The sequence below is a fragment of the Coturnix japonica genome, chromosome 1 (assembly GCF_001577835.2).
Source record: "Coturnix japonica isolate 7356 chromosome 1, Coturnix japonica 2.1, whole genome shotgun sequence".
Lineage (NCBI taxonomy): Eukaryota > Metazoa > Chordata > Aves > Galliformes > Phasianidae > Coturnix > Coturnix japonica.
Window position 1 is genome coordinate 47,591,579 of NC_029516.1, and position 24,538 is coordinate 47,616,116.

General features: G+C 50.4%; 2 protein-coding genes across 3 annotated transcripts; both read right to left on the reverse strand.

Annotated features, from left to right (window-relative positions):
* Positions 1 to 7,838: 7,838 nt before the first annotated feature.
* MCM5 (minichromosome maintenance complex component 5) lies at positions 7,839 to 15,762 on the reverse strand. 2 transcript variants are annotated; one of them, XM_015863474.2, is made up of 17 exons: positions 15,644 to 15,762; positions 15,382 to 15,564; positions 15,002 to 15,128; positions 14,797 to 14,925; positions 14,499 to 14,671; positions 12,863 to 13,018; positions 12,475 to 12,641; positions 12,148 to 12,319; positions 11,921 to 12,032; positions 11,096 to 11,239; positions 10,926 to 10,991; positions 10,468 to 10,644; positions 9,688 to 9,800; positions 9,266 to 9,394; positions 8,865 to 9,007; positions 8,593 to 8,720; positions 7,839 to 8,163 (listed from the first exon to the last, which is right to left on the reverse strand). In XM_015863474.2, the coding sequence occupies exons 2-17, from the start codon at positions 15,546 to 15,548 to the stop codon at positions 8,062 to 8,064; spliced, it is 2,205 nt and encodes a 734-aa protein (XP_015718960.1). In that variant the 5' UTR covers positions 15,549 to 15,564; positions 15,644 to 15,762; the 3' UTR covers positions 7,839 to 8,061. The 2 variants fall into 2 exon arrangements, with proteins under 2 accessions (XP_015718960.1, XP_032300919.1); XM_032445028.1 differs by having other exon boundaries at positions 15,382 to 15,692.
* Positions 15,763 to 16,777: 1,015 nt separating this feature from the next.
* HMOX1 (heme oxygenase 1) lies at positions 16,778 to 22,094 on the reverse strand. Its single transcript, XM_015863488.2, has 5 exons — positions 21,954 to 22,094; positions 21,574 to 21,694; positions 19,059 to 19,550; positions 18,468 to 18,576; positions 16,778 to 17,522 (listed from the first exon to the last, which is right to left on the reverse strand). Exons 1-5 carry the CDS (start codon positions 21,983 to 21,985, stop codon positions 17,386 to 17,388), a joined length of 891 nt encoding a protein of 296 aa, XP_015718974.1. The 5' UTR covers positions 21,986 to 22,094; the 3' UTR covers positions 16,778 to 17,385.
* Positions 22,095 to 24,538: the final 2,444 nt, after the last annotated feature.

Sequence of the window (24,538 nt, forward strand, 5' to 3'; positions counted from 1 at the left end):
CCAAGTTGTTCCTTGGTTAGATGGTAAGAATCATAGTCATAGTCATAGGATGGCTGGAGTTGGAGAACCCCCCTTTTTCTGTGAATCATTAAGATTTAAACTTCTCAGAACTGGACCAGTGGCTAGTCCACATCATAGCAGCCCTTACTGGGTTCTGCATCATGTAGATCTTTTTCTACATGTTATTTTACCAAAGTACTCTCTCCCCGAGACAGTGAAGAACAGCAAGAGGTCACTGAAATCCTGTTTCCCTCTCTACTCCTGCTCTCCACAGCCTCCCAGGCCAGAGAGCCATACCAAGTAGAAGCCAAATGTCATGACATTCAGGCCTCTCTAGGAGGAATGGAGATGAACTCAAGATCTGGGTGGTCTCCCTGATTTGCAAAAGTTCATGTGCCTTCTCTGGGTTTATGAAAAGAGTCCATTTGTGGGCAGTAGAATAGAGACTAGACTACTTATTCCTCTTCCTCACTGCAGTTAGGGGAAGAAACTTACCTGATGGTGAAAAATCATATTTGGTTCAGCTCTCAGAGAGAGTGAAGCAGGTTGTGGCCCCTGAAACCCTCACATGGTAGGTAGTTCATGGCTCAGAGGCAAGGCATGGATTTTTGTGAGACTAGGAAGAGGATCCATGCTTTTGAACAAATCACCTGCTGGCCTTTGCTCAGACGCTGTGGGATAAAAGTGCACCAAATGAAATAACAGATAAAACACAGACATGGAAACCAAGACAACCAAGAACTATGGACTTCAGGTGACAGAAATAACCTCAACAGATCAATACCAGACGAGGCAGCACAGCAAAGCCTGCAATCTCAAATAGTCCTGTCGGATTGAGAGGCGAAGTTTCTCCCATTTCAGAAGCGATAGAGTCAGTCACACGCCAGGTATAAAATACAAGCACCAGACACTTGGCATTGTGCAGCTACCTGACAAAGGCACTAAGTTAGTTGGGCTCACTTGAAGCACAGCCTTTTTATATTTTCAAAACACCAAGTTCCATGCAAGTATTCAGGCTGCCATGGCAACATGGTACATTTGTTCCTGAGTGTCATTTTCCATCACAATTGGCTTCCCCCCCCCTAGAACTTTGCCCAACTTCAAAACTTTGGTTGCTGAGGCAACATCTCCCCTTGAAGGGAATCAATTGGCTGTGCCCATCTGTGCCAAGACAAGGGCTGTTCTTTGAAGACCAGCAATCTATAGAAGGGGAGGATGTGTTAGGGAAGCTAAAATATATCAGGAAAGCAGGGTGAGAGGAAGGAACGGTGCTGTGAAGTGGCTCTGGAGGGGCAACACACGCCTCCGCAGGAGGCAGGTGGGATGGGCTCTGAGTGGGAGGCTCCAGGCTTAGCACAGGCGAGATAATGTGCCGCATTACGTCAGTGGGAATATGAAATGAGGCCTTGGTGTGGCAATGCTTTGCCTTCCACATATCCCTTCAGGTACTCATGGAGATGCATAGTCCTCACAAGACCTCCAGGAGGAAGGAATTTGTCACTGGGTTGGTTTGGCACAAGAAGTGACTGAGGCGGGGAGAGCTTGAATGAACTGCTAAAGGTCATGCAGTGAATTAGTGGCTCATATAGGAAGAAGCCCCCGGAGGTGCTGTGTTTCATTTGTAAGATCACCATTCCTCTGATATTTAGCTTGTGCTTAAATAGAAACCAGATTTGCCTTCTGCGGAGAAGCACTGCAATCACTTTTTCTCCAGCTAACACATTACAGTCCTCACCTCTGCTATTTGTCAGTGTCTTTGGCCTGAAATGCACTGAAGCAGGGAGCCCGCTTTCTGGACAGCCCTGATCCACACTCTTCCTGAAATTAACACACAAGTAGTGCAGGAGGCCCTGGAGGGGGGTGGTGTATTACTTCAGCAAGGGTTCTCCAAAGCCCTTGTTCTTGCCCATGAGCCAGTGTCTTTCTCAACCTGGAGATGCACACAGTGGATGCTGCTGAAAAGCAAACCTGATGAGTACGTTAAGGACTAGGTTTGATACCAGCTCCTACTTGTCCAGAGGGCATCACTGATTCATTGGGTTCACTTGCCACATCTCCACTTTGCAGACCGTGTCTCAGTGCCCCAGTTCCAGACCAATGATAACTCTGATGCTTGTGTATGGGTCACTAGAGATTAGGTTTTGATTTCTTTCCATTTCAGCAATTCATAGCTAACTGAATAAGCGGAGTCAGATACAAGCCTGCTGCCTGTATCACCACCTGCCTGTTCTGAATCTGGGTCATTTTGGCATTTAAAAACACAAACAGCCAACATAACCCTGCCGGGCAGAAGCAAAAACAGTAAGCAAACATGGGAAGTGCTCTTGATGTCAAAAGCAAAACACAGAGACACAAGAAGCAGCAGGCTCTGTCTTTTTCCTTCATTTATTTGTCTATGATGTTTCCTGCCCAAGGGTGTTGAATTTTAACTGCTTCTTCCATGTTGATGGAGGAGACCAAAATTGGCCTATGGCCCTCATATGTTTGGCAAGGCACCTCCCCGAGGGGCTGCATCCTCTGTATCCTGGGACCTTTTCTTGTCTACAAGTGACTGCAAAAACAGTCTGAGGAGGGATGATGATTTTTGTCTGATGATTTCCAGGGGTTGCACATGTCCCCAGTTTTCTCTTGTCTGGGCACAAGAGAACTTGACCACAGGGAGTTTCCCTCACCAGTCCTGGATGTCTCACTACTTTGGGCACTCAAGTTCATCACTAGGAGCTTTGGCCAAGGGGATGACACCCTGGAATACTGCATGGTTCTGTTCCATGGGTGATGCAGAATATCCCTCGTGCACAGCTGCAGGAGGGGCAGGAGCGGAGAGGAGCCCAAAAACTCATGACATACTCCAGCACATGGAATTTAGAAGAGAATGTGAGGAAAGACTCGGGATCTATCCCCTGCTTGCCCATACCAGTGGGGGGAAAGGCAGTCTTCTCTCATGCTCAGGCATCTGAGAGTTGCCTGAGAGTATCTTCCTCCCAAAAGCATGACTTTCAGCTGCTGGATAGCCTAGCAAATCCTGCAAAACATATCTGGACAACTGCCTCATTAACCATAAGCATAGCTCTCCCCTGTGGTTACAACAGCTGCCCATTGGAATAAACAGGAAACCATTTTATCCTCTGAGGAGCAGAAAAGGTGAAGGGATCACAACTGCAAATTGTGTGTCTCTGGGTTTGGAGCATGCGGCAAGAGCCACAAACAGATAGATTTTCTGCTTTTTCTCATACAGCAGAGACACAAAAGTTGGCCTTCCCCCTCTGAGCTGATCCTCTGACCTAATGTTACCCTCTTATCCTGTGCAAAAGACAGAAAAGCAAAACCCTGGCCTCACTGCTGAGGTTTTGAAGGAAAGCAGACGGATAGTAAGCCATGGAGATGCACTGCAGCAATGTGCCTACCAGGTCCCATAAAATGCAGGTGTGGATCTGTCTCATCTGATTCTGCACCACCACGTGCGGTTGTGCTGTGTGGACCTGGTCACAAATGCACATACTTCTACACTTTGCATTCCTGCCAGCTGATGATGTTCATGAGTGAAAATTCCAGGCTCCTCTGTCATCAAATTTAATGGCAACTTTAGAGTCTTTTCGCCCTCTGGGACGGCAAACAAAGAGGCTGTACCTCAGACAAAGGCAACCAGTGAGCATTTGCTCCAAAACTGCTGGATTCTTTCAGTGAGAGCTGGAGGGCCTGTGGCTTGTAGGTCAGGTGAGCTAGGTTTGATGAGCCTCAACACCTCAGGTTGCATTCCAGTTCAAGACTAGGATAGCTTCACCTTCTTTACCTTTCATGTATCCACTACTGTAGGTTGCATCTGCATCTGAGCATGCTACAGTAAAATGATGCTGGTGGAGCACAGCGGTAGAAATGTTGCTGTGGAAACCATGGTATTTTAATTGTCTGATTGAGGAGAAGCCAGGTAAATCAGGCATCGTGTTTTCACAGTAACAACCACTCTGCTGCCAAAAAGATCTCGAGTGCTACACAGGGCTCTGCCACTTGTGAGAGCTGCGTGTCACTGGGCAAGCCATTCCCACCTTCATGCCCTTTGGTCCTCCCCAACCCAAGCCACCATCCTTTGCCTGCTGGACCCATACAGATGGCAAACCTCCCACATTGGTGACACTCCATTTGGGCATGGCATCCCGATCAGGTCATCAAATGCCTCCTCAACAAAAAACATATGCTTCATAGAATTAAAGAATCATTAAGGTTGGAAAAGACCTCTAATATCTTGTCAAACTATCCAACTCCCACCAGCATTGCCCACTAAACCATGTCCCTAATTACTGCAACTACCCTTTCCTTAAACACCACCAAGGACAGTGACTCGATCACCTCCCTGGGCAGCCTGTTCCTGTTCCAGAGCAGTACCATTCTTTCTGAGGAGAGTCCCATTGGCATCAGCCCACTGATCCACCCTGCCCTCACTAGGGCCTTCCTTCCCTCAGGCAGATAAACATTTCCTCCCAGCTTGGTGTCATCTGCAAACTTACTGAGGGTGCACTCAATCCCCTTGTCCAGATCATCAATAAAGATATTAAACAGAGCCAGACCCAATACTGATCCCTGGGGAACACCACTTGTGACCAGCCACCAACTGGATTTAACTCATTCACCAACCAGTCTGGGCAAGGCTCTCCAGCCAGTTTCTTTACCCAGCAAAGAACACATCCGCCCGAGCCATGGGCTCTCAGCTTCTCCAGGAGAATACTATGGGAGAGTCAAGGGATTCACTAAAGTCTAGGTAGGCTAAATCCACAGTCCTTCCACCATCCACCAGGTCATAGACTAGGTCACCTGGTCATAGAAGGCGATGAGTTTGGTCAAGCAGGACCTGACTTTCACTTAGAAGATAAATGAACACTGAACGTACACCTTGTTCTGACATGATGGTGGTCTAGGACAGTGATATTACCTCTATGCTAGGTAACCCATCAACTATTGCTCTAGAAACTTCAAAATACCTTGAGAAGTGTTCATTTAACTCCTCAGTGCTAATGACAGGGAATTTCATCTTTGTGACCAGTTGTGACAGAGCCTGCAAAGTACCAGGCGCAGTTTGAAACCTGACAGATCCCATCAGGTGGAGGTTTCCAGGCAGGAAAGATGCCTATCTATTTATAGATACCTATTTATACCGCAGAGGTACTGGATGCTGATGAGCACACAGCATGTGGCCAACTGCAGATAGACCTGCTTTCCCCTCAGCAAGTATTCCACAGGTGCTTTGATCAAGGCAGGCAGATAAGGCTCCTTTGCTTTCACTCCAAGGACCCCAAGTCATCTGGTGCAAAAGGCACCTAAACCAGCATTGCCTGGTCAAGAAGTACCAGATGGTCCAGAGGATATTCTCTGGTGGGCATTCCTTAGTGACCCATTTCTACTAGGAAGCTTTGAGAGCTGATCCAGCACATTTAGGCTAGTGTCCTGTCCGCCTGTTATCTAGCAGACCCCTCTGCTCTCCTTGTGAGGAAGTTGTAGGTCGCCATAAGGCCTCCCCTCAGCTTCCTCTTCTCTGGGATAAACAGCAATGGGAACATGCAGATGTGTTCATCTCACATCCTTGAGCCGTGGTCCTCAGGACTCTGCAGTTTAGTTTTGTTTTACTTTATGGACGAAGTGACACTCACAACATGCTCAGAGTTCACACTGTTGCACTGCAGCAGCTCTCATCCCACACAGAGATGGAACAGAGCGGAGTGGCCCAGATGTGATGACTCAGCTTCCAGAGCCAAGAGCCCAAAACAAGCCTTCACCAAAGCCCTTCTCTGATACACATGGGGAGATTCTGCTTCCCATTTGATGCCTATGCTGCAGGAGTACCCACGCCATTTGGCTGTCCTGACTTCCTTCCAGTCAACAGAGTGAGGTCTTTGGCCTCTTTTAGATGTTTATTTTGGATAAAACCTGCTCTCTGCCCTGGCACTGACACAGCTCAGCTCTCAGCACAGGGTCAGACGAATCTCAGCCTGGCATTCCCAGACCTGGTCCTGTGCCCGTGACTGCAGCAGGTTAAAGGAGGTGCAAAGTCACTCTGCTGCACTGCTGATATGTTCCAAGTGTCAGACTGGTTTCACTCTCTGCTGGCTGAGCAGTGGGGAACTGCGTGGTCAGCTAAGGACACTCAATGATTTTGCCCCATGCCTCAGCACACCAGAACATCAGAGATTACCAACAAGTATAGCTAACTGTCTCAAGCAGCTGAGGAAAGGTCTGCTATTCTCCAGGGATACCACTATCAATGTAGATATTCCAGTAATTATGCCTTTACCCAACTGAGAACTGCTATTTCCTCCCCTAGATTCTCCTCAGCAGTGCTATTCGTAGTCAGTAATCTCAAGTTCCAAGATAATGTCAGAGTTGTGCGTATCCCAGCTCTTCTTGTGACTGAGCTGCATACATTAGTTGCTAAATAACACTGTTTCGAGCTGTATGTACGCTTACATAACCTCATACCATATAATCAACATGTTTCATAGCACGAAGAGATCAATCATTCTAATCCCTGTCACTGAAACATTCCTCTGTTCCATATCACGTCATGAAAACAACAACAAAACCAACAAAACATCCAATGTAGATTGATACACCTTGAGATGCTGCTTCCTTTGAGCCCTGTAAGCACACCATGGTAGGCTTTGTGAATACCAGAAGTCAGCAGTCAAGTAAGCCATAGTTAGACTGATACTGCCAGAGCCTTCAGAGCAGGGATGGAGGTACTGGGAAGGGGTGGTAGAGGCTACAAGATGCATGGCACACCTGCCAGACCTGGGCTATAGCATGTGGCTGGGTAGCAGCCATGGTATTATGCTGATTCAGGGTAGTGGTGGTGGCCCTGCTTTGAGCTGTGCCTGGATGCAAAGCGTGGTAAAACACATCTGGGAAGTTCGGTGTGCCTCCTGCAGTGAGGCACGGGGACAGCTGGGATGAGTTTTCCACACACCTGTCATCATGCAGAACCTCCTCTCCCTTTTCAACCCCAGCAAAGGCGAGACTTATCCAGAAAAAGCAATAAAACAGAGGCTGGAGGGCAGAAGACTGTTTGTCCAATGCAGAGCCAGCCTCATGAAGGCCACCATTGCCTGGGAAGGTACACCTGACTCTTCAGCCAGCTCTGGCCCTGTCCCAAGTGCACCCACACAGAAGCACACAAAGATGCTGTAGAGCCCCAGTAGGGCACAGCCCAGCATCCTCAAGGCTTGAGTTCCCTCTGCTGGCCCTGAGCATCTATTCCACTAACAAAGCTTGTGCAGTCTGCTCTGAGGTGTGGTTTTTTTTGCAACCTGAAGGTCGCTCTGAGACATGCAGCAGCTTCTACCGCATGCACAGCACTTTTGCATGCCCAGAGCTGTGACAGCTGGGAAAGCACAAAATAATAAAAAAAAAAAAACAGTTGGACAGTGCAAGGTTGCAAAGGAAATCCAGCAATGCAAGACAGCTGCCACACACAGCACAACTGCATCCCATCGCCCCTACCAGAAAACACACAGAGCGCAGGTGAAGCTTTTGCTAAGCAGGATGTCCCTCCTGCTAACACACACATGAGGTGGCAGCTGTTCCTCTCTTGTACACCAATGCTTTTCTCAGCTAATGCCAGCAGGGGCCCAGGGCTCTGCCATGCTTCACTGAAGTTTTTGCACAGCCTTTTCCATTGCAGGGTGATGTGTTTTTGCCTCCTAGAGTCCTTTGAGATGCAAAAGAAGGGTGAATCAACTCCAGCTCCTAAGCAGGAAGGTTATAAAGCATCCAATCCCAATCCCACACTGCTTCCAAAAGAGAGATGGAGATACAACCCCTCTCTCCCCTCCAGACAGTCAAGGACCCTGAGGTACCAATACCAGCTTTTATTTTGAAACTGACTAAAAGCTTTTGGAGTTTCAAGAAAAAAACTGCAACAGAACACCCAAGGGGAAGCCTGGCTGCCTCAGACCTTGGCTTCAGAGGCCCTGGTTGGTTTGGCTCCCCAAGGAAAAGCTTTCAGATGTGGCCCCATTGGGCTCTCATCAGGCAGATAGATGAGCAGCTGTCCTCTCCCAGGGAGGGGACATGAGGTTACTTGATGCGGTAGAGAACTTTGCGTTGCATGCGGTGCTGGATCTCCCCACGGCGCATCATCAGCTGCAGCACCTTGTAGATGGCGTGTTCAGGGTATTTCTGGAGAGGGAGATAGCAGGGTGAGATGAGCTGGCGAGGAAAAGCTCAACACAGCCCAGCAAGAACTGCAGCCACTGCTAAAGGCTGTGACTCTCTGCAGGACAGCAGGAGCTGCTGCCTTCCTATTTCAACATTTCAGGACTGAGTGCAGCCAGTTTCCTGAGTCAAAACGTTCTGGATTCAATGCTGGACTTCAGTCTATTACCAGGTATTACAAGATACATGAACAGCCCCAAACCTGGACCCCAGCACTCTGACAGAGAAGAAAAACCTCACTCTCCTCCAACTCCACAAACACAACATATGCTGCTCCCTATGAACAGCTTCAAAAGCAAATATGACCAAGGGGCTCTGCAGCTGCCTCCCAGGGAATGAATTCCCACAGCAGCAGTGGGAGTTGCCTGGTTCCAGGGCACAGCCCTTGCCTACCTGCCGTATGAAGTCCTGCACGATGCTGTGCTCTGACACCTGTGAGCCAATGGCAAAGCGGCGCTTGAGTTGCTTCTCAATACGGGACAGCATCTCTTGGTCCTCCTGCGTCGTGAAGCCTTCTGCCCCTGGGGGGGGGGAGAGAGGTTGCAACCAGATGTCACTCTGAAAGCCAAAAAGCCCATTTCCCACGTCTCCCACCACACACACACACACACATCTCAGAGATCTTGAGGGAAGCTGTAAGCCAATGCAGCATCATCCATCCTCACCTGACAAGCTGCCCGACATGGCTGCATCAAGCGTGGACACCTGGAAGAGCCTCAAGGCCTCCTCAACATCAGCCTCAGTGGCAAAGGGTTGCAGCTTCATCTTGCTGAGGGACTCGGCAATGCGTACAATGGCCTCCAGTTGTCTGTGGGTAATGAAGATGCTCCAATTCCCCACTTCCTACTGTAGCCCCAAGGGGTTTTCTCCTTCCCCCAACACTCCCACTCACAGCATCGCCAGTGTCGCCCCACTCACAGTGGGCTCTCCCAAACAACAGCACCCCAATCCTCCAGGCTATCCCAGGCAACACAATGACATAATCCCAACCCTGAGGGTTTTGGTGGGTACGGGAGGACAGCAACACTCTCCCTCCCCACATAGGACCAGGCCCCATGGCTCTCACCTGACAGTGATTGGGATGCTGGAGCGGCGGTCACTCTCCTGCTCATGCTGCCGACTGCCGCTCCGCATCAGGATGTAGCGGTTCTTCAGCTTCTCTGCTGCTGCTACAGACAGCCGAGGGCCACACTTCCTGTGTGAGGGGACAGGAGAGGTGGCACCCTGGGCAGGATGTCCCCTGTGTGCTCCAAGCTGTTCTCACTTGCATCCCTTCCAGGGGAGAGCCCTTCCAAACCTAACCCCTATCAGCCCAAGAATTCGTTCCTTTCACTCAAAGGTGCTTGAGCTGCCTCACAACCCACTCCATACTCCCAGTGCCAGGTGCAGATGGACCAGACCCAGCCCACACATCTGCCTCACTGCACAGTGCAACCCCAGCAGCACCTTGTGATGTGGGCACAGCCTAAAATCACCCCTCTCACTCACGTCCGGCAGAAAGAGATGAGCTTCTTCAGCTTGTTCAACTCAATTTCACCTTCCACAGCCTGTGTCTGCGTCAGGGCACTCACATGCAGGGACATCACATGCTTGGCCAGCGTCTAGGAGAGCAGGAAGCAGTCAGACCGCATGAAACCTCCCTGTCATCCAACCCTCCCCCAAAACAGGGCAGCAGCTTGGCAGTTCAGTGATGCAGTTCCGTTGATACTGAAGAAGGCATCCCCCAACTCTACTCCCAGTGCTTATGCCTGGCTCTGTTGTGACAAGCAGAACTATGGGACCACAAGAAGCTTGCCTTGCTTCAATGTGTCATGGCAGAAGCCTAAGAATCATAAAATTGCTTGAGCTGGAAGGAACCCTTACAGGCTATACCTAGTCCAGCTCCCCTGCAATGAACAGGGACACCTACAGCTAGAGCACGGTGCTCAAGAGCCCCACCAGCCAGATCTTAAGTGTCTCCAGGGATAGGGTATCCACCACCTTTCTAGGCAGTCTGTTCCAGTGCCTCACCACCCTGACTGTAAAAAAAACCTTCCTCCTTGTACCCAACATAAGTCACCCCTCTTTTAGTTTGAAACCATTTCCACTTGTCCAATCACAACAGATCCTTCTAAAGTCTGTCCCTTTCCTTCTTACAGTCCCCCTTCATAGAATTTAAGGCTGCTATCAGGTCTGCCCACAGCTTCTTCCCCAGGCTCTCAGCCACATGCTATGGCTGTGTAAGCTCCCATGCCTCAAGCCCCAGCTGAGCCCACCACCCTGACCCACCATGTCTCGTTCCTCATTGTGCTCATCCTTGACAATGAAGATCATGTCGAATCGAGACAGGATGGTAGGCATAAAATCAATATTGTCCTCGCCCTTGGTCTCGTCCCAGCGTCCAAAGACAGAGTTAGCAGCTGCGAGCACTGAGCAGCGGGAGTTCAGTGTGGTTGTGATTCCGGCCTGTGGGGAAAAAGGAAAAGATGGGGTCAAGATCATGTCCATAAGACAGCAGGGCTAGAAAACTACTAACTCCTAGTATGAGCTCCTAAGCATTATGCACAAACTCATCCTCAAGCACTTATACTTAAGTAAAGTCAATTTAAGTAGCACTCAGTTGCACTGTAACAGTTCCACAATGGAGAGGGGTCATCCACCATGAGGGGCCCCAATGAGCTGGGCCCATGCATCCTTCTGGAGGAAAACTGGCTTCTGCTGAGACTTGAGCATGGCTGGTTTCTCACCTTCGCAATGGAGATGGTCTGCTGCTCCATGGCCTCGTGGATGGCCACACGGTCATCCTCCCGCATCTTCTCACCCGAGGTGGAAGAAACAAGGAGGGGAGAAAAAAAGCCACTGTCAGTCACCTCTGGAAGACTTCAGCTGGACACCAAGCTCTGTGCAGCCCACGTACCTTGTCAAACTCATCGATGCACACCACCCCCCCATCTGCCAGCACCATGGCTCCTCCCTCCATGAAGAAGCTCCTTGAGGAAGGGTCGCGGATGACTGAGGCTGTCAAGCCAGCAGCGCTGCTGCCTTTCCCTGAAGTGTATACCTAGTGGTGCACAGGACAAGGTGGGACAGCACATCAGCCACTGAAGGACCCAACAGCCCATTGCACCACCATGCCGTGGCCAGAGCTGAGGGAGGAAAGGCAAAGCCCAAGGGGAAAAGCCCTCAACAAGCCTCAAACCAAGCAGCTGTGATACACCGGAGGACTTGCAGACATACAAATACAGGTATTAAGTACAGAACATAGAGTGATTCATTTTTCGGTGCACTGCTGCATTAGCTTTGTTTTCCCCTTGAGGAAACAATGTGGTCAGAGGCTGACTTTAATGGAGGTTACGAGAAAACAGAGCTGAAAATATAATTTCATGCCTGGGCTCAGTTTGGAGATCTGTGCCTGAGGTATAGTCAGCTTCATTTGTTCTGACCAGGGAGCACCTCTGCTGATCTAGTCTCAATAATAAACAGCAGCACTGGCCACCTCTTTGGATATCTGCAAACCCGACTCATACCACCATTAAAAGGCATTAATTACCTGCTTCCCCTTCCCTCCCTCATGCACTGTCCTCTGTCCCATCTCCCCCAGGCTGGCACCAGCAGTTCCAGTTCACACCTCCACCAGCTGCTCTCGCTGGGGATGCATGAGTGGGAATCTGCCAAGACTGTGGTCATCAGTGGCATGCAGGGAGCAGAAGGAAGAAATGAGCAGACACTTCAATGCACCTACCCCGATGGGAGAACACTTCTCTACAAACTTCAGTAGCTGTGATTTGGCTGTCCCAGGGTCACCCAGCATCAATAAGTTGATGTCTCCTCTGCGGGTCAGCCCATCTGGGAGCCTGGAGCAGCAGGGTGGGGAGATGGGGGAGAGATGGTGAGCTTTTATCTTGGTAACAGAGCATTGCTGACAACAGCAGGCAGACTGTGTAAATCACCAAGTTGGCTTTTCCCCACCTCTTGCGAGAGCCTCCAAACAAGAGACAAGCAATGGCCTTCTTGATGTCAGTGCTGCCATAGATGGAAGGCGCGATGCTCTTGGCAACCATCTCATAGATGTTGGGCATGGCAGTGAGGCGGCGAAGTTCCTCCTCTTCCTGAGGGGTCACTGCACCAGCAAAACTGTGTCCTGCACAGGGAAGAATGAGGCAACAGTGAACAAACGGGTGTTTCAAAGAAAAATACATTGTGTCTCTCACACCCACTACAGCCAAGAGCCCTTCTTGCATCTCCTGCCAAGTGCCACCAGGTCTGAAGAGATGGAGAAGTCAGGCATTTACTAACCTGAACCCTCCACATCCACCTGAATGCCCACCACACGGATGTAAGCGCTTCGGATGCCCACACCCACATTGTCCCGGCTTTTATTCTTGCTCTGGGCAGACTTCTTGATGGAGTAGATGCCCATGATGGTGACTCTGTTCCCTGGGACAACTCTGTCACACAAGTACCTAAGAAGATTAAAAGGGGAAAGCAAAGGATGGTGGTGTGAAAATGATGGCACCACCAACATGGTTGGACAAGATCATCTTACTGGTGTTTTCCGACCTTAATGATACTACAGTAATAACAGTCAGTCACAGGAGAAAGCAAATAAGCAGGAAGCGATGCTGCAGGATGACCATGAGATACAGCAGCAAGGCCACAGCCCACCCAGAGACCCAGCTGTCACCTGTCACAGTAGAGCTGTAGATGCCGGGGCATCTCCCCATGTGGCACAGCATCAGGGGACTCCTGCAGCTTCAGAATCTGGAAGTCAACACACTTGCACTTGTCTGGCATGATGAAATAGGGATCCAGCGGGCACCTGGGGCGGCCGGCCTGTTCTCTGTGTAGAAATCAATGGGGAAAAGTCAGCCAAGTGTAGCACTAGGGGTGTGGATGAGTCACAGCAGCCCACACCTCTCAGGTCAGAAAGAGGCTGTTAACAGCCAAAGGTTCTCCAGCCTCCCTCTTGCCGCCAACATGTCAGAGCATCAGCACAGACCCAAAGCACAGTGATGCTTCCTGTGAATACTCTCAGAAGCACCTTCCTCTCCCCTGCTGGCTAAAAGCAAGCACGAAGGTAACTCATTAATGACACAGAAGGTAACAGTGCAGGCTCCATGCCTTGACAGGGCATATTTATTTATAACCTCATACATGAGGCAAACACTAAGTGGTTTCTGGTGAGAAAGCAATTAGCAGTGTGACAAGGCTGCCATCAACCTCAGAGTCTCTCGAGACATCAGCTCTGCCTATCTGCACTGCTCTGCTACAAGCACAGGGAGACAGGGAGCAGTTCTGCATCCTGCTGGCTCCTCTGCAGAGCACCATCAGTGCCTGACTCCATGCAGGCAGCCATGGGACTTTTGGGGAGGATAAAACACAAGGGAGGAAAAGACCCACTGGAAAGCAGGAGAGAGGCTGCACAGTAGCTGTGCTGACCCACTTGTGAAGCCAAGGCTCAGGAAGCAGGCAAAAACTATGCCAATCCCACAGGCCTCTCAGGCTGCTTTAGAGATAAGGCAGAGAAAATAAATACTGGCAGGTTTGAGTTCAAAGACACAATCCATCAGGATCAGCCCATATGAATGCTGCAGCACAGCAGCAGCCTAATGCTTGCAATTCGTGCAGGCGGCAAAAGCTGTAAAACAGGATTTGGAAATTAAGAGCAAAGTAACCTTATAGAATTTAATGGAAAACAGCCCATCAGGGGAGGGGGACGTAGAAACAAGAAGTTTGCTCAAACAGGACAAGAACTTGGTAAGGAAGATGGAAGAGGAGCAGAAAGCAGAATTACAGGGCAACTGAGGTTCCCCAGTTCAAAAAGACAGGGAACTTCTAGAGAGAGCCCAGCAGAGGGCCATCAAGGCAGTGAGGGGTCTTGGAGCATCTCCCTCATGAGGAAAGGCTGAGAGCCCTGGGGCTGTTCAGCCTGGGGAAGAGAAGGCTGAGAGCGGATCTTATCAATGCTTATACGTATCTAATGATGAAAGGGGGGTCAAGTGGATGGGGCCAGGCTCTTATCAGTGGTGTCCAGCGATAGGACAAGTGGCACAAAATGGAACACAAAAAGTTCCATACAAATGTGTGAAAAACTTCTTTACTATGAGGGTGACAGAGCACTGGAACAGGCTGCCAAAACAGGCTGAGGAATCTCCTCTGGAGAAACACAAAACCCACCTGGACCTTTCCCTATTCAATCTACTGTAGATAACCTGCCTTAACAGGGGATTAGACTAGATGATCTCCAGAGGTCCCTTCCAACACATACGACCCCATGACACAGCCCATCCTACCCCACACAGCCCCAGGTCAGCTCTCACGTGTTGCATTTCCTGGGCAGAGAGTAGCCCTCCAGACCCGGGCGCACTGTGATGTTGTTGATGGTGTTGCGACAGCTGCGGCACTGGATGGCAATTTTGGTGGCTTTGGCTCTGATGGGGGTCGCCGCAATGACAATGCCAGGGATCTTCACCAGGTGGGACATCTGGTCGGACTGGAAGGGAGAAAAAGAAGGGAAGGTGAGGGAAACACCACTGGAGGATGGATGGGAAACTCACTGTGCTAAGGAAATGCGATGGCGCTTCCTATGTTTGTGAGCCCACCGTCTTTCAGGCTCACCTTCAGGCTGCGGATGTTGGCCGCGTTGGCATCAGACCTCAGCATGACCTGTATGTCTTGGAGGGCTTCTTCCCCAGCAGGACGAGGACGAGTGACCTCATCCGCCACCTCCTTCGCTGCTTCTTCCAGCTATAAAAGAAACAGCTGTCAGGACCACCCTCACACCACGACATCAGCACATCACTTGTCCCATTCCATCCCTTACCAGCTGCAGGTGCTCAGCAGGCTGTTTGTACAGATAGTCGGCGAGATCCTCATCAAAGCTGGCCAGGTCCTCCATCTCCACCTCCACCCAGTACTGGCCCAGGTTGTAATGTCGCTTAAGCTCATCCCTGCAAGGCAGCAGGCACAGGATCGGGGTCAGGGCGACCCACAGGGCTCCATGGGGAGGCTTCAGAGTGAAGCTCATGAGGAAAACAGCACTAATGGAATCAAGGGAACAGGGGCAAACCTTCCACCCCAAACACAGTGTGATGTGCCATCAGCCCTGGGACAGCAGCTCCAACATGGCACTGCCCACCCTGCAAGGAGCCCTCTATGCTCTATACGGAGAGCAGACCGGCACTGCCGCCCATCCCACAGCACCTGTATTTGAAGGTGAAGCCGGTCCGGTCCGTCCCCACGCGGTACTGCCGCAGGAACTCCTTAAAGCGCCGCTGCAGTTGCGATTTCCGCACTTGCCCCTCATCCGCCGATGCGTCCACCCCAAAGCTGTCGCTGTAGTAAATACCGGGATCATCGAAGCCCGACATGATGCACGTATCTCACCTGCGGGGCGAACACACGCTCAGAACCAGGCACCCCCGCCCTGTTACACCGCTCCAAGGCCCACAGCCGCCCCACGCACCAACAACTTTTCGCGGCAAAACCACTGCCCGGCAGACAGCGATCGGCAGCGCAGCCCGCTTCTGATTGGCCCGCCCGAGGCGCCCCGCTGCTGATTGGCTCGGCCAGCCCTTCCGCCCCGCCACAGCTGGAAGCGCGCCGCCTCATCTCTTCCGCTGATTGGTCGGGGCGTTACGTTACCGCCCTCCGGGAGCAGTTTGGCGCGAAATCTCGGGGAGAAAGGGCGGTGACGGAGGGAAATGGCGGTCGGATGCGTACCAGTTGGAAGCGGAAGGGGAGGGAGGGGAAGGGAAGGGGGAAGGAAGGGTGAGTGGGAGGAGAAAGGGAGGGGAAGGATGGGGGGGAGAAGGATGGAAGGAAGGTTGGGAGGGGGAAAGGATGGGGAGGGGGAGGGGAGGGGGAGGGAGGGGAGGGAGGGGAGGGGGAGGGGGGTCGTATGAAACCATTGCTGACGGGGGAGTGTGGGCTTTGAGCACGTGCTTTCATTAGGCAAAAGATGGCGAATAATTGGTACTGAGACATCAATAGGGCAAGAGGAAAGGGATTTAAACTAAAAGAGAGGAAATCCAGTTATACATTAGAGAGAAATTCTTTACTCAGTGGGTGGTGAGGCACTGGCACAGCTGCCCAGAGAGCTGTGGGTGCCCCATGGCTGGAAGCTCAAGGCCAGGTTGGATGGGGCCCTGGGCAGCCTGAGCTGGAAGGTGGCAGCCCTGCCCATGGCAGGAGGTTAGGGCTGGTTGGGCTTTATGGTCCCTTTCAACCCAGTCCATGATTTTTTTTTCTACAATCTTGCTGTATTTAGCTGTATGTGCGTCAGGCCCTGGCAGGGATTGGGGTTGTGTGGCTGGCACCAAAGTCTGCTGTTGCATGGCTGTTCCCCATCTGGAGGAGCTGTGAGGTGGGATCAAGGCTTGATATATGCTTGGTATCTGGGCGGTGAAGAGTTAGAGGTACTTTGTACAACCAGAGAACATTGTTCTATTTCTAGGAGCGTGTGGGAGCTGAAGGTGTTGGAGCAGAGTGGGAATGGGGCTGGTTCTGAGAGTTCCCACCTCCCTCTGCTCTAATTGCTACACACAGGGAGGGAGGAAAGACCCCTCCTCCTCCCACTTAACAATGGAAAACACAAGGCTTAAAGACTTTCCATTGAATTTTATTATGTATATAAATTATATAATCAAATAAAAGAATGACACTGTATCTTCAACAACCATCATCTCTCAAAAAAAGAAATAAAAAAAAAAAAGAAAAATGATTAGAAGAAGATTTAACACCTACTAGTGTCATATAAAACAGTTCTATAGCCCACGGGAGATGTGTGGCTTCACAGAAACAGTGATCACAGTGTTATCTAGCAGTATAAAACATTGAGCAAACAGAGCTCCAGGAGCTGCGTAGTTCTGAGGCAAGACAGGTGTCAAAGCTGCTTTCCTCCTTCTGTGGGATGTTTGCAGATACTCTGTAGAATAATTGCAGCTCTTGGCCGTTGGTTTTAGGCTTTTCCAGCCCTTGGTCCTGGTGGTGATGTTGTTAGTGTGTGAGGAGAGCTTGCAGCAAGCAGGGAAAGGGCCTGGAGCCCCTTGCAGCACTCTGCTTTCTGGGGAGAAAGGTCTCCAAATATTAGTGGCAGAGCTGAGATCACAGCACCCAGTCGAAGGGATTTTCCCTCGGAAGGACTGGGGAAGGTGGATTAGTTCAGGGTGAGGGAAGGCACGAAGAGAAGGCGAAGGTCCTGCTCGCTCACATGGCAAATAAGCCCACAGCGACTGTGGTGGCGATGAAACCGAGTGCCAGGATCCACCGCACCAGGGGAGAGGTGGTCAGCATGTCTGCCTGCATCCTTCTTGTCCTCTCACTTTCCTTCGCAGCTGCTAGACCTGGTACAAATAGGAGAAATGAGCAGGTGAAGACAGAGGGAAAGAAGCTGCTTTCCCCAGTGCCAGAGCAGATCTGGTGGAGCTGCCCAGGGGAGGAGGACCCCTGATGGGTGCGAGAGACAGCCAAATAAATACTTAAGATAAATTAGTAAAGGGCATTTAGTCTCCTGTGTCTCATTGATTCAACTAGTTTAAGACTCTGTGAATCACAGAATCCATAGAATTCATAGAAGTAGAATCACAGAATCATTAAGGTTGGAAAGGCCACAAAGATCACCTAGTCCAACCACTGACCATCCCCTTCATGCCCACTGCCCACGTCCCTCAGTGCCACATCCACATGGTTCTGGAACACCTCCAGGGATGGTGACTGCACCACCTCCCAGTTCCAAGGCATCACCTCACTTAGTACACCAAGCAAATAGTCTCCCTGTATAACTCCAGAATGGAATACTTCAACCAACACCGTTTTATTTTCTAAATTCCTATCTCTGTAGGTTTATTGGGAAAGGGGCAGCAAAGATTCATGGAGGAATTTTACTGTCCTTTCCAAAGAACTTGCTTTAAACTTCCTTAGTGATGTGTGAGACCAGCATGCTTTTGTTGTAGGCTCAACAAACCGGACTCCATAAAAAGCAATTGCTTTTCTTGCTCAGTTCAGAATCAGCACTTGCCAGTAGGTGGAGATCTTTGCAAGACAGCCTGAAAAACCAGCCTGTAAATTCCCTGCTCTTGAGCTGGCTATTTTTACCATTGAGAAAACCACACTAGTGCTAAACTCTGCACTCTTTTCCGGAGCTATTTTGAATCGATTTCTCTGAAAGGCAAGGAAATGACCAGTGGAAGATTTAAATCATAAAGACAGACTTGAGCAAGGCCGTGTGCCAAGACCAGAGCCAAACTGTGAGTGGCAATATTAAACCCCTGCCTTTGCAAATGCCTTACCGTTTTCATGTGATTTGTTAACATTCCTTGCGCGGACCTCTGCCTTCGGCTGCACAGCATGACCATTCTCCTGGCTGTTGGACACCAGCTTCTGCAGCGCCTCAAACACCTGAGAAGTAAGAATGTTATAGCAAGATGTTGCTTCTTCTCCTTTGTTTTTGCCCTAGACACTTCGGGAACTAAAGGAAGATACAAGCTTTCAACCCAAGTTAAAGAATCATAGAGTCGTTTGTTTTGGGAGGGACAATTAAAGATCATTTATTCCAACTCCCCAGCTCCTGCACCCCAGGCTCTCAGGGCTTTTTGTGCAGAACGGGGTCTGCCTGTTCACTTTACAGGTAAGCTTCATGAGAAGGAGAAGGCTATTGCACACGTTCTGTTCAATCCCCAGAGGAAACAGAAGAGCCTTTCGGGGACCCACTGCTTGCTAGGCTCCCAGTCTGGACAAGTGCAGCCACCCAACTTTAGGCTGCTGTAAACCACAACTTCCCGTAAGCTCCACAGCAGAAATACCGGCTTTGCCATTCCCTGTGGCTGTTATCTTATTTGAAGGAGGGTGTGGGCAGACAGGGATGGCTGGTTGTTACTCACCTGTATATTTAGCAGGAATGCTTTCTTGGCTTCCTCCAAGACTCTTTTCTTAGTAGCATGATCCATCTCAAGGGCGTTCATGCGGGACCGATAGAGCTGCTTGAACTTGGTGGCGTTGGAGACTCCATCGAAGGTGAAGAAAGCCAACCCTTCTCCAGTGCTGGGCAGCTGAAGGGCTTTTTGGGCAATTTTCTTCAGCACCTGCCCCCCAGACAGGTCTCCCAAATAGCGAGTGTAGGCATGGGCCACCAGCAGCTCTGGATTCTTCTTGCCAACGTAGTGGAGCCTCTCAACGTATTTCTGAGTAGCCTCAGGACATGGGATCTCTGCCCTCCAGTTGCTGCCATAGAAGTACTCCAAGTCTTTCTCCAGGGCATCTTTCCGATGTAGCTCCGTCGGAAAATAAACAGGAGCGTAGACAGGGTTGTCCTTGTTACGTTCGATCTCTTCCTCCAGAGCAGAGTAGATGAAGTACAGGGATGCCGTGACCAGCTGAAACAGAAGAGGATGAGCTACATGTGAGTCTGTCTGCTTTTGGGACAAATCCCACTAACAAATAAGTTACTCATGCACACTCAGTATTACACTATGCGGTATATATGTTATGTTGCAGGTTTCCTGGACAGCAAATGGAGATGCAAGGGGCAGTGAGACACCATCTAGCCCATTTCAGCAGATGCTGGCCTTACCTGCCCTTAAAAGCTGCTGCCTTCACCTTCGAGTTAAAGTTCTCCCGGCTTGACATAACAGAAACTTAAGTCACTCCTCACCTGCTCTCTTCATCCCCCCAGCCAATATAGAGAGCATTCCCAAAGGCACATTTCGTAGTGTACTGCTCCAATCTGAATGCTTACAGGAATGGAGGCACCCCTTTGCCTCATTCAGCTTCATTGGGGAATGCCTCTTTGGTTGCCCCAGGGAGACAAGATATAAGGGACAGGAGGCCTCTGAAAGATGCCTTTGTGAAGGATCACTGTGCAGCTATGTGCTCATCCCTCTGTTTTGAAACCACTGTTATTGTTTTTCCCAGCTTACATGCTATTTTCGTCTATATCTGCCAGCTTTTCCACGTGGCATAAGACAATCTGGCTGTGTTCTTCCCTTCCATGGGCACCCTGTTTGTAGAGGCTGTGTACGTATCTATATCCCCACTTCTCACTTACACTGAAATCCCTTATCGGCAGCAAAGCGTAGAACATGGAGGTACAGAGTCAAAGTCAGATTGAGGGGAATTAGAGAGAAAGCAGTTTACCCTCCCAACAGAGGGATCAGTACTGCGGGAATGATTTCAGCTTTTCACCACTGCAAACAGGACTTTGATACACACACAGGCAGTGACTTTGTTGTGGAAACTGATCTTCAGATCCCAGGAGTCACATGTCAGGGCAGGTAAATGGGTTTGCCAAGAAGGTAAATAAGGGGGGAAAGAAAGATGTTTTTAAACAATAACTCATTATTGGATTGGAACCGAAACAAAAACGTTGCCCAACCAATGAGGAAAGATTAACTTGGCCGGTTGTTTTAAGTGGTTCAGTGGGGAAGGTGGCCTTTGGAAACTGCTATTGCTATTCAAAGCCCGGCGTCACGTCCCATTTCCCATCACTGGGTAAATATTTTCTGGGAAACCAAGCCGTGCTCCTGAATCTCAGAGGCCTTTCTTCATCACCGGCTTGTCTCAAAGTCCACTGCCCAACGAGTGCCCCATTCCTATCAGCGGGAAGTCAGCGCCTGCCATTGGATTCATGCTTGACTAAGTGCTGTGAATACAACCTGTCAGAAATAAATGGACTAATTTCTGTTCTCGTGCATTTATCTATTGAGGAGCTATTGGACAACAAAGCAATTAAACCACGGGCTGGATCGTTAGCTGTTATTTGCAAAGCCGTGCGTCAGGTCCTCCGGCCTCCTGGGAATTTCTCAGCCAGGTGTTTGCATTGTTTTTGCTCACGGCTTTGTTACGTGGCTCAGATCCATCCTGTTCCTAGCCAGGACGCAGACTAGTACCGGCACATAGCTCTTACACTTCAAGCAATGCAACAGGCTCCTACCTGCTGGCAGCAGGCACAGCTTGCTCCAACTCACTCTGCCTTTGAGCAATTGCTCCCGATCTCAGCTCTGCTATAACCCCAGTGACGGCTAAAACACTGTCAAGTGTGGTGCCAGAGATGATCTCACAGCCTCACTTCATTGCTATTCCATCGTTATTTCTAGCTGTAACCGCTTAGAGCACTCTAAATTCACGCTCCATTCATAGAATCACAGAATCATTAAGGTTGGAAAAGATCACTGAGGTCATTCAGTCCAACATCAGCCCACCCCCACCATGCCCACTGACCACGTCCCTCAGTGCCACATCCACACAGCTCTGAACACCTCCAGGGATGGTGACTGCACCACCTCCCTGTGCAGCCTGTGCCACTGCAGCCCCCATATCCAGTCTGACCCAATACCTGCCCACTCTTCTACCTCTTTTAACTACATGTGACAGTAGCTCTGCCGTGCTGTTACACCCTACCTTGAACTCGTGGAGGGACACCTGTCCCTTCTGGAAGTTCTTCATGAAGGGTGTGTTCTCTGCCTGCTCGTGCACCTCCTTGGTGGCTTCCTTCAGGAGCTCCGACAGGTCCTGGGACATGCTGGGTGAGGGAGAGAAGCAAAACAGATGTCAGTGTTGTTGCTCTGCTCCAGCCAAAGGGACCTTAGGAAAAGGGGGAGCCGGGGACAGCAGGAAAAGGAGCCGAGCCGGGGACAGCATTGCCAGCATTCCCCCTCCGTCCTGAGCGGGGAGCACGGCCAGAACGCATCCAGAGGTGAGAGGAGAAGCGCAACTGAAAGCAGGGCTGAATACAGCACTGCCGGCTGAGCGCTTCCGTCTCCTCCCCGTCCCGCTCTCACCTTTCAGCGCCGTGTGGCTGCGAAGTTTCCATCCTTCTCCGCCCGCTCTCGAGCCTCTGTTTCCCTCTGGTTTCCTTGTTCGAACCCGCTCCCGGGACGAGAAGCGCTGCGCTTTGTACCCGGCTCCTGCTCCCGGCTTTATACAGGCGAGCCACGTGAGCAGCACAGCCGCTGACCTCATGTGAGCGCGCTTCTTGCAACACGCTGCACTTCCCTTCCCACTGCTGGGCCCCCCCGCAGCCCCCAGGGACGGCTGGGAGGGCTGGAGGAATTCACCCCTGTAACAGCACCAAGGAGGGGATGCAGCTTCTGCAGCATCTGCCCTAGAAAGAGGCTGGTGTCAATGTTTTATCACCCACGGCTGTGAGCATCTTCAGAGCCTCTAAAGGCACAGGGAGCTTTGCATACTGAATTGGTGCGGCAGGTGGGCCCTGCAGTGAGCAGCACCATGTGTGAGGTGGTAGAGGAGGACAGCAGGCCATCCCCTCAATACCCTCAACACCCTCAGTACCCTCAATACCCTCAATACCCTCAATACCCTCAATACCCTCAATACCCTCAATACCCTCAATACCTTGGGGCTTGTCCCGTCTGCTGTGTGCAGATTACCAAGGTGTGATGCAGGGCTTCGGGGAGACTGAGGCAGGCTGCAGATATTTGCGAAAGCAAATAGGTTCTCTGATGTAGGACAGGAGAGTTGGACAAGGTGCTCCTGCTAGTTGCTGGCTGCTCTGCTGTTTTGTCTGCTGCGTCAGCCAAGGAGGCAGCCCGCAGATGTAGTGGGGCCCCTCTTCCATCTGGAGCTATGCTGGAAGCTCAGCTAACCAGGACGGGGAATGCATCATTCATCTGTGCTTTGGGAAAGCACACATTCTGCCTTGGAGCCAAAAGAGTGGGGCACTTAAAGCCATCATTACCCTGCTGCCATGGACTGGAAAGGGGGTCTTCTGTCTATCTGGCCACCTGGATTTGGGTGGGCATCATATGTCCTCTGCACAGCTGAGCTCGGTGCAGTGTTTTGGGGTGGCCTGGAGGGATTGTGCACGCACACAGCTCTGTGCTGGGCTGACATCTGGAGACTGTGCACACTCAGGAAGGATTACTCAGCGCCCCCAGCCTGACTCAGCCATGCTTTTCCTGTCTTGCTCTGCTCTTTAAAGCTACAGAGCGCTCTAGCAAAAGCTGGCTCTTACCCTTAGGCCACTTAATGCGTATTTTGCTATTGGATAAAATATATTTATTGGGATGTCCAATTCTTTGAAGCAAGCATGAAGAAACCTTTAACATCCCCTGGCTCCTAGACAGAGGCCAGACCTGCCTCAAGACATCAGTGCAATTTTTGCCACTGGACTGGCTTTGAAATGAGCATTTTCCACTGGCATCATGTGCTTACAGCACAGTTCTCACTTCTTTCAATGAGCCCTATTTGGACATGGGAAACTGGAACACACTGAGCCTATAATTCTGCTCAGGGGAACAAGGAAAGATATGAAACTGAATGATAGTATTCATTACATGAGTGTGTAATAATATGACAAGCTACCCTCCCTAAACCATATTCCTCCTTTCATCCATGCTCTAAGATCACCCGGTCCAACCATCAGCCCATCCCCACCATGTCCACTGACCACATCCCTCAGTGCCACATCCACACGGCTCTGGGACACCTCCAGGGATGATGACTCCATCCCTTCCATGGGCAGCCTGTGCCACTGCAGCACTGCTCTTTTGGAGAAGAAATTATTCCTAATATCCAACCTGAACCTCCCATGGTGCAACTTGAGACCATCACCTCTCATCATATCACCTATTTTTGCTCTGAGGTGTCCTCCAATGTACCATCTTCTGCATCTGGGCCTTTGCCTTCTCCTGGGTTAGTCACAGGAGACAAGGTCACAAGAGCCAAGGCACAGCTCACTCCTCTGTGAGCTCTTCCACAGGAGCAGGGAAGCACGCCATACCCCAAGACTGGTTTGTCCCTGATTTGGTTGGGGTTACTGGAGGTGGAGATGCTGTGAGGCCAAGTTCCTTGCTCCAGAAAAGCCCAGAGGCCTCGAAGCGAGATGGAGGGAGAACTGAAAGCAGGCTGTCATCAATTTTGCAATCTCTGGGCTGGAGGTTTTTTGGCTTCGTTCAGCTCTCTGCAGTGAGGATTTGCATTGCTTCCTCTCTGCTTTTGCTGTGCTTTCACTGATCAGTGGCTGCACAGTGCTGGAGGGGATGGTGCTGTGTGGGTCTATTGCTGAGTTTGCCTGGGGGATTTGTAGGAAGATAAATCAAGCAGCCTGAGGCTGATATTTGTGATAGCATTGGGCTTAAACGCCTCTATCTGCCTGTCTGAGTCTTTGAGAAAATGTGTAAGTCATGGGATGGGTTAGAGGAATGGTTAACAGCAACAGAAGTCACTGAGGAGACAGTGTTGCCATCAGGAAGGGAAATGTGGGAGACTGAAAGGGGCAGACTCTTTAGCAGGATCTGTTAGAATAGGGTAAGGGGAAATGATTTCAGACTAAAAGAGGGGAGATTTAGGTTGCATATGATAAAAAAGATTTTTATATAGGTGGAGAAGCACAGGAGCAAGTCAC

Coding starts and splice junctions, on each gene's coding strand:
- HMOX1 (XM_015863488.2), bottom strand. CDS start 21,985: ATGGAAACTTCGCAGCCACACGGCGCTGAAAG. Junction 21,695..21,953: donor CAGCCACACGGCGCTGAAAG/GTGAGAGCGGGA, acceptor TCCCTCACCCAG/CATGTCCCAGGACCTGTCGG. Junction 19,551..21,573: donor TGTCCCTCCACGAGTTCAAG/GTAGGGTGTAAC, acceptor CTTCTGTTTCAG/CTGGTCACGGCATCCCTGTA.
- MCM5 (XM_015863474.2), bottom strand. CDS start 15,548: ATGTCGGGCTTCGATGATCCCGGTATTTACTACAGCGACAGCTTTGGG. Junction 12,033..12,147: donor TTTGGAGGCTCTCGCAAGAG/GTGGGGAAAAGC, acceptor CTGCTGCTCCAG/GCTCCCAGATGGGCTGACCC. Junction 9,008..9,265: donor AGCATCCCAATCACTGTCAG/GTGAGAGCCATG, acceptor CATTACCCACAG/ACAACTGGAGGCCATTGTAC.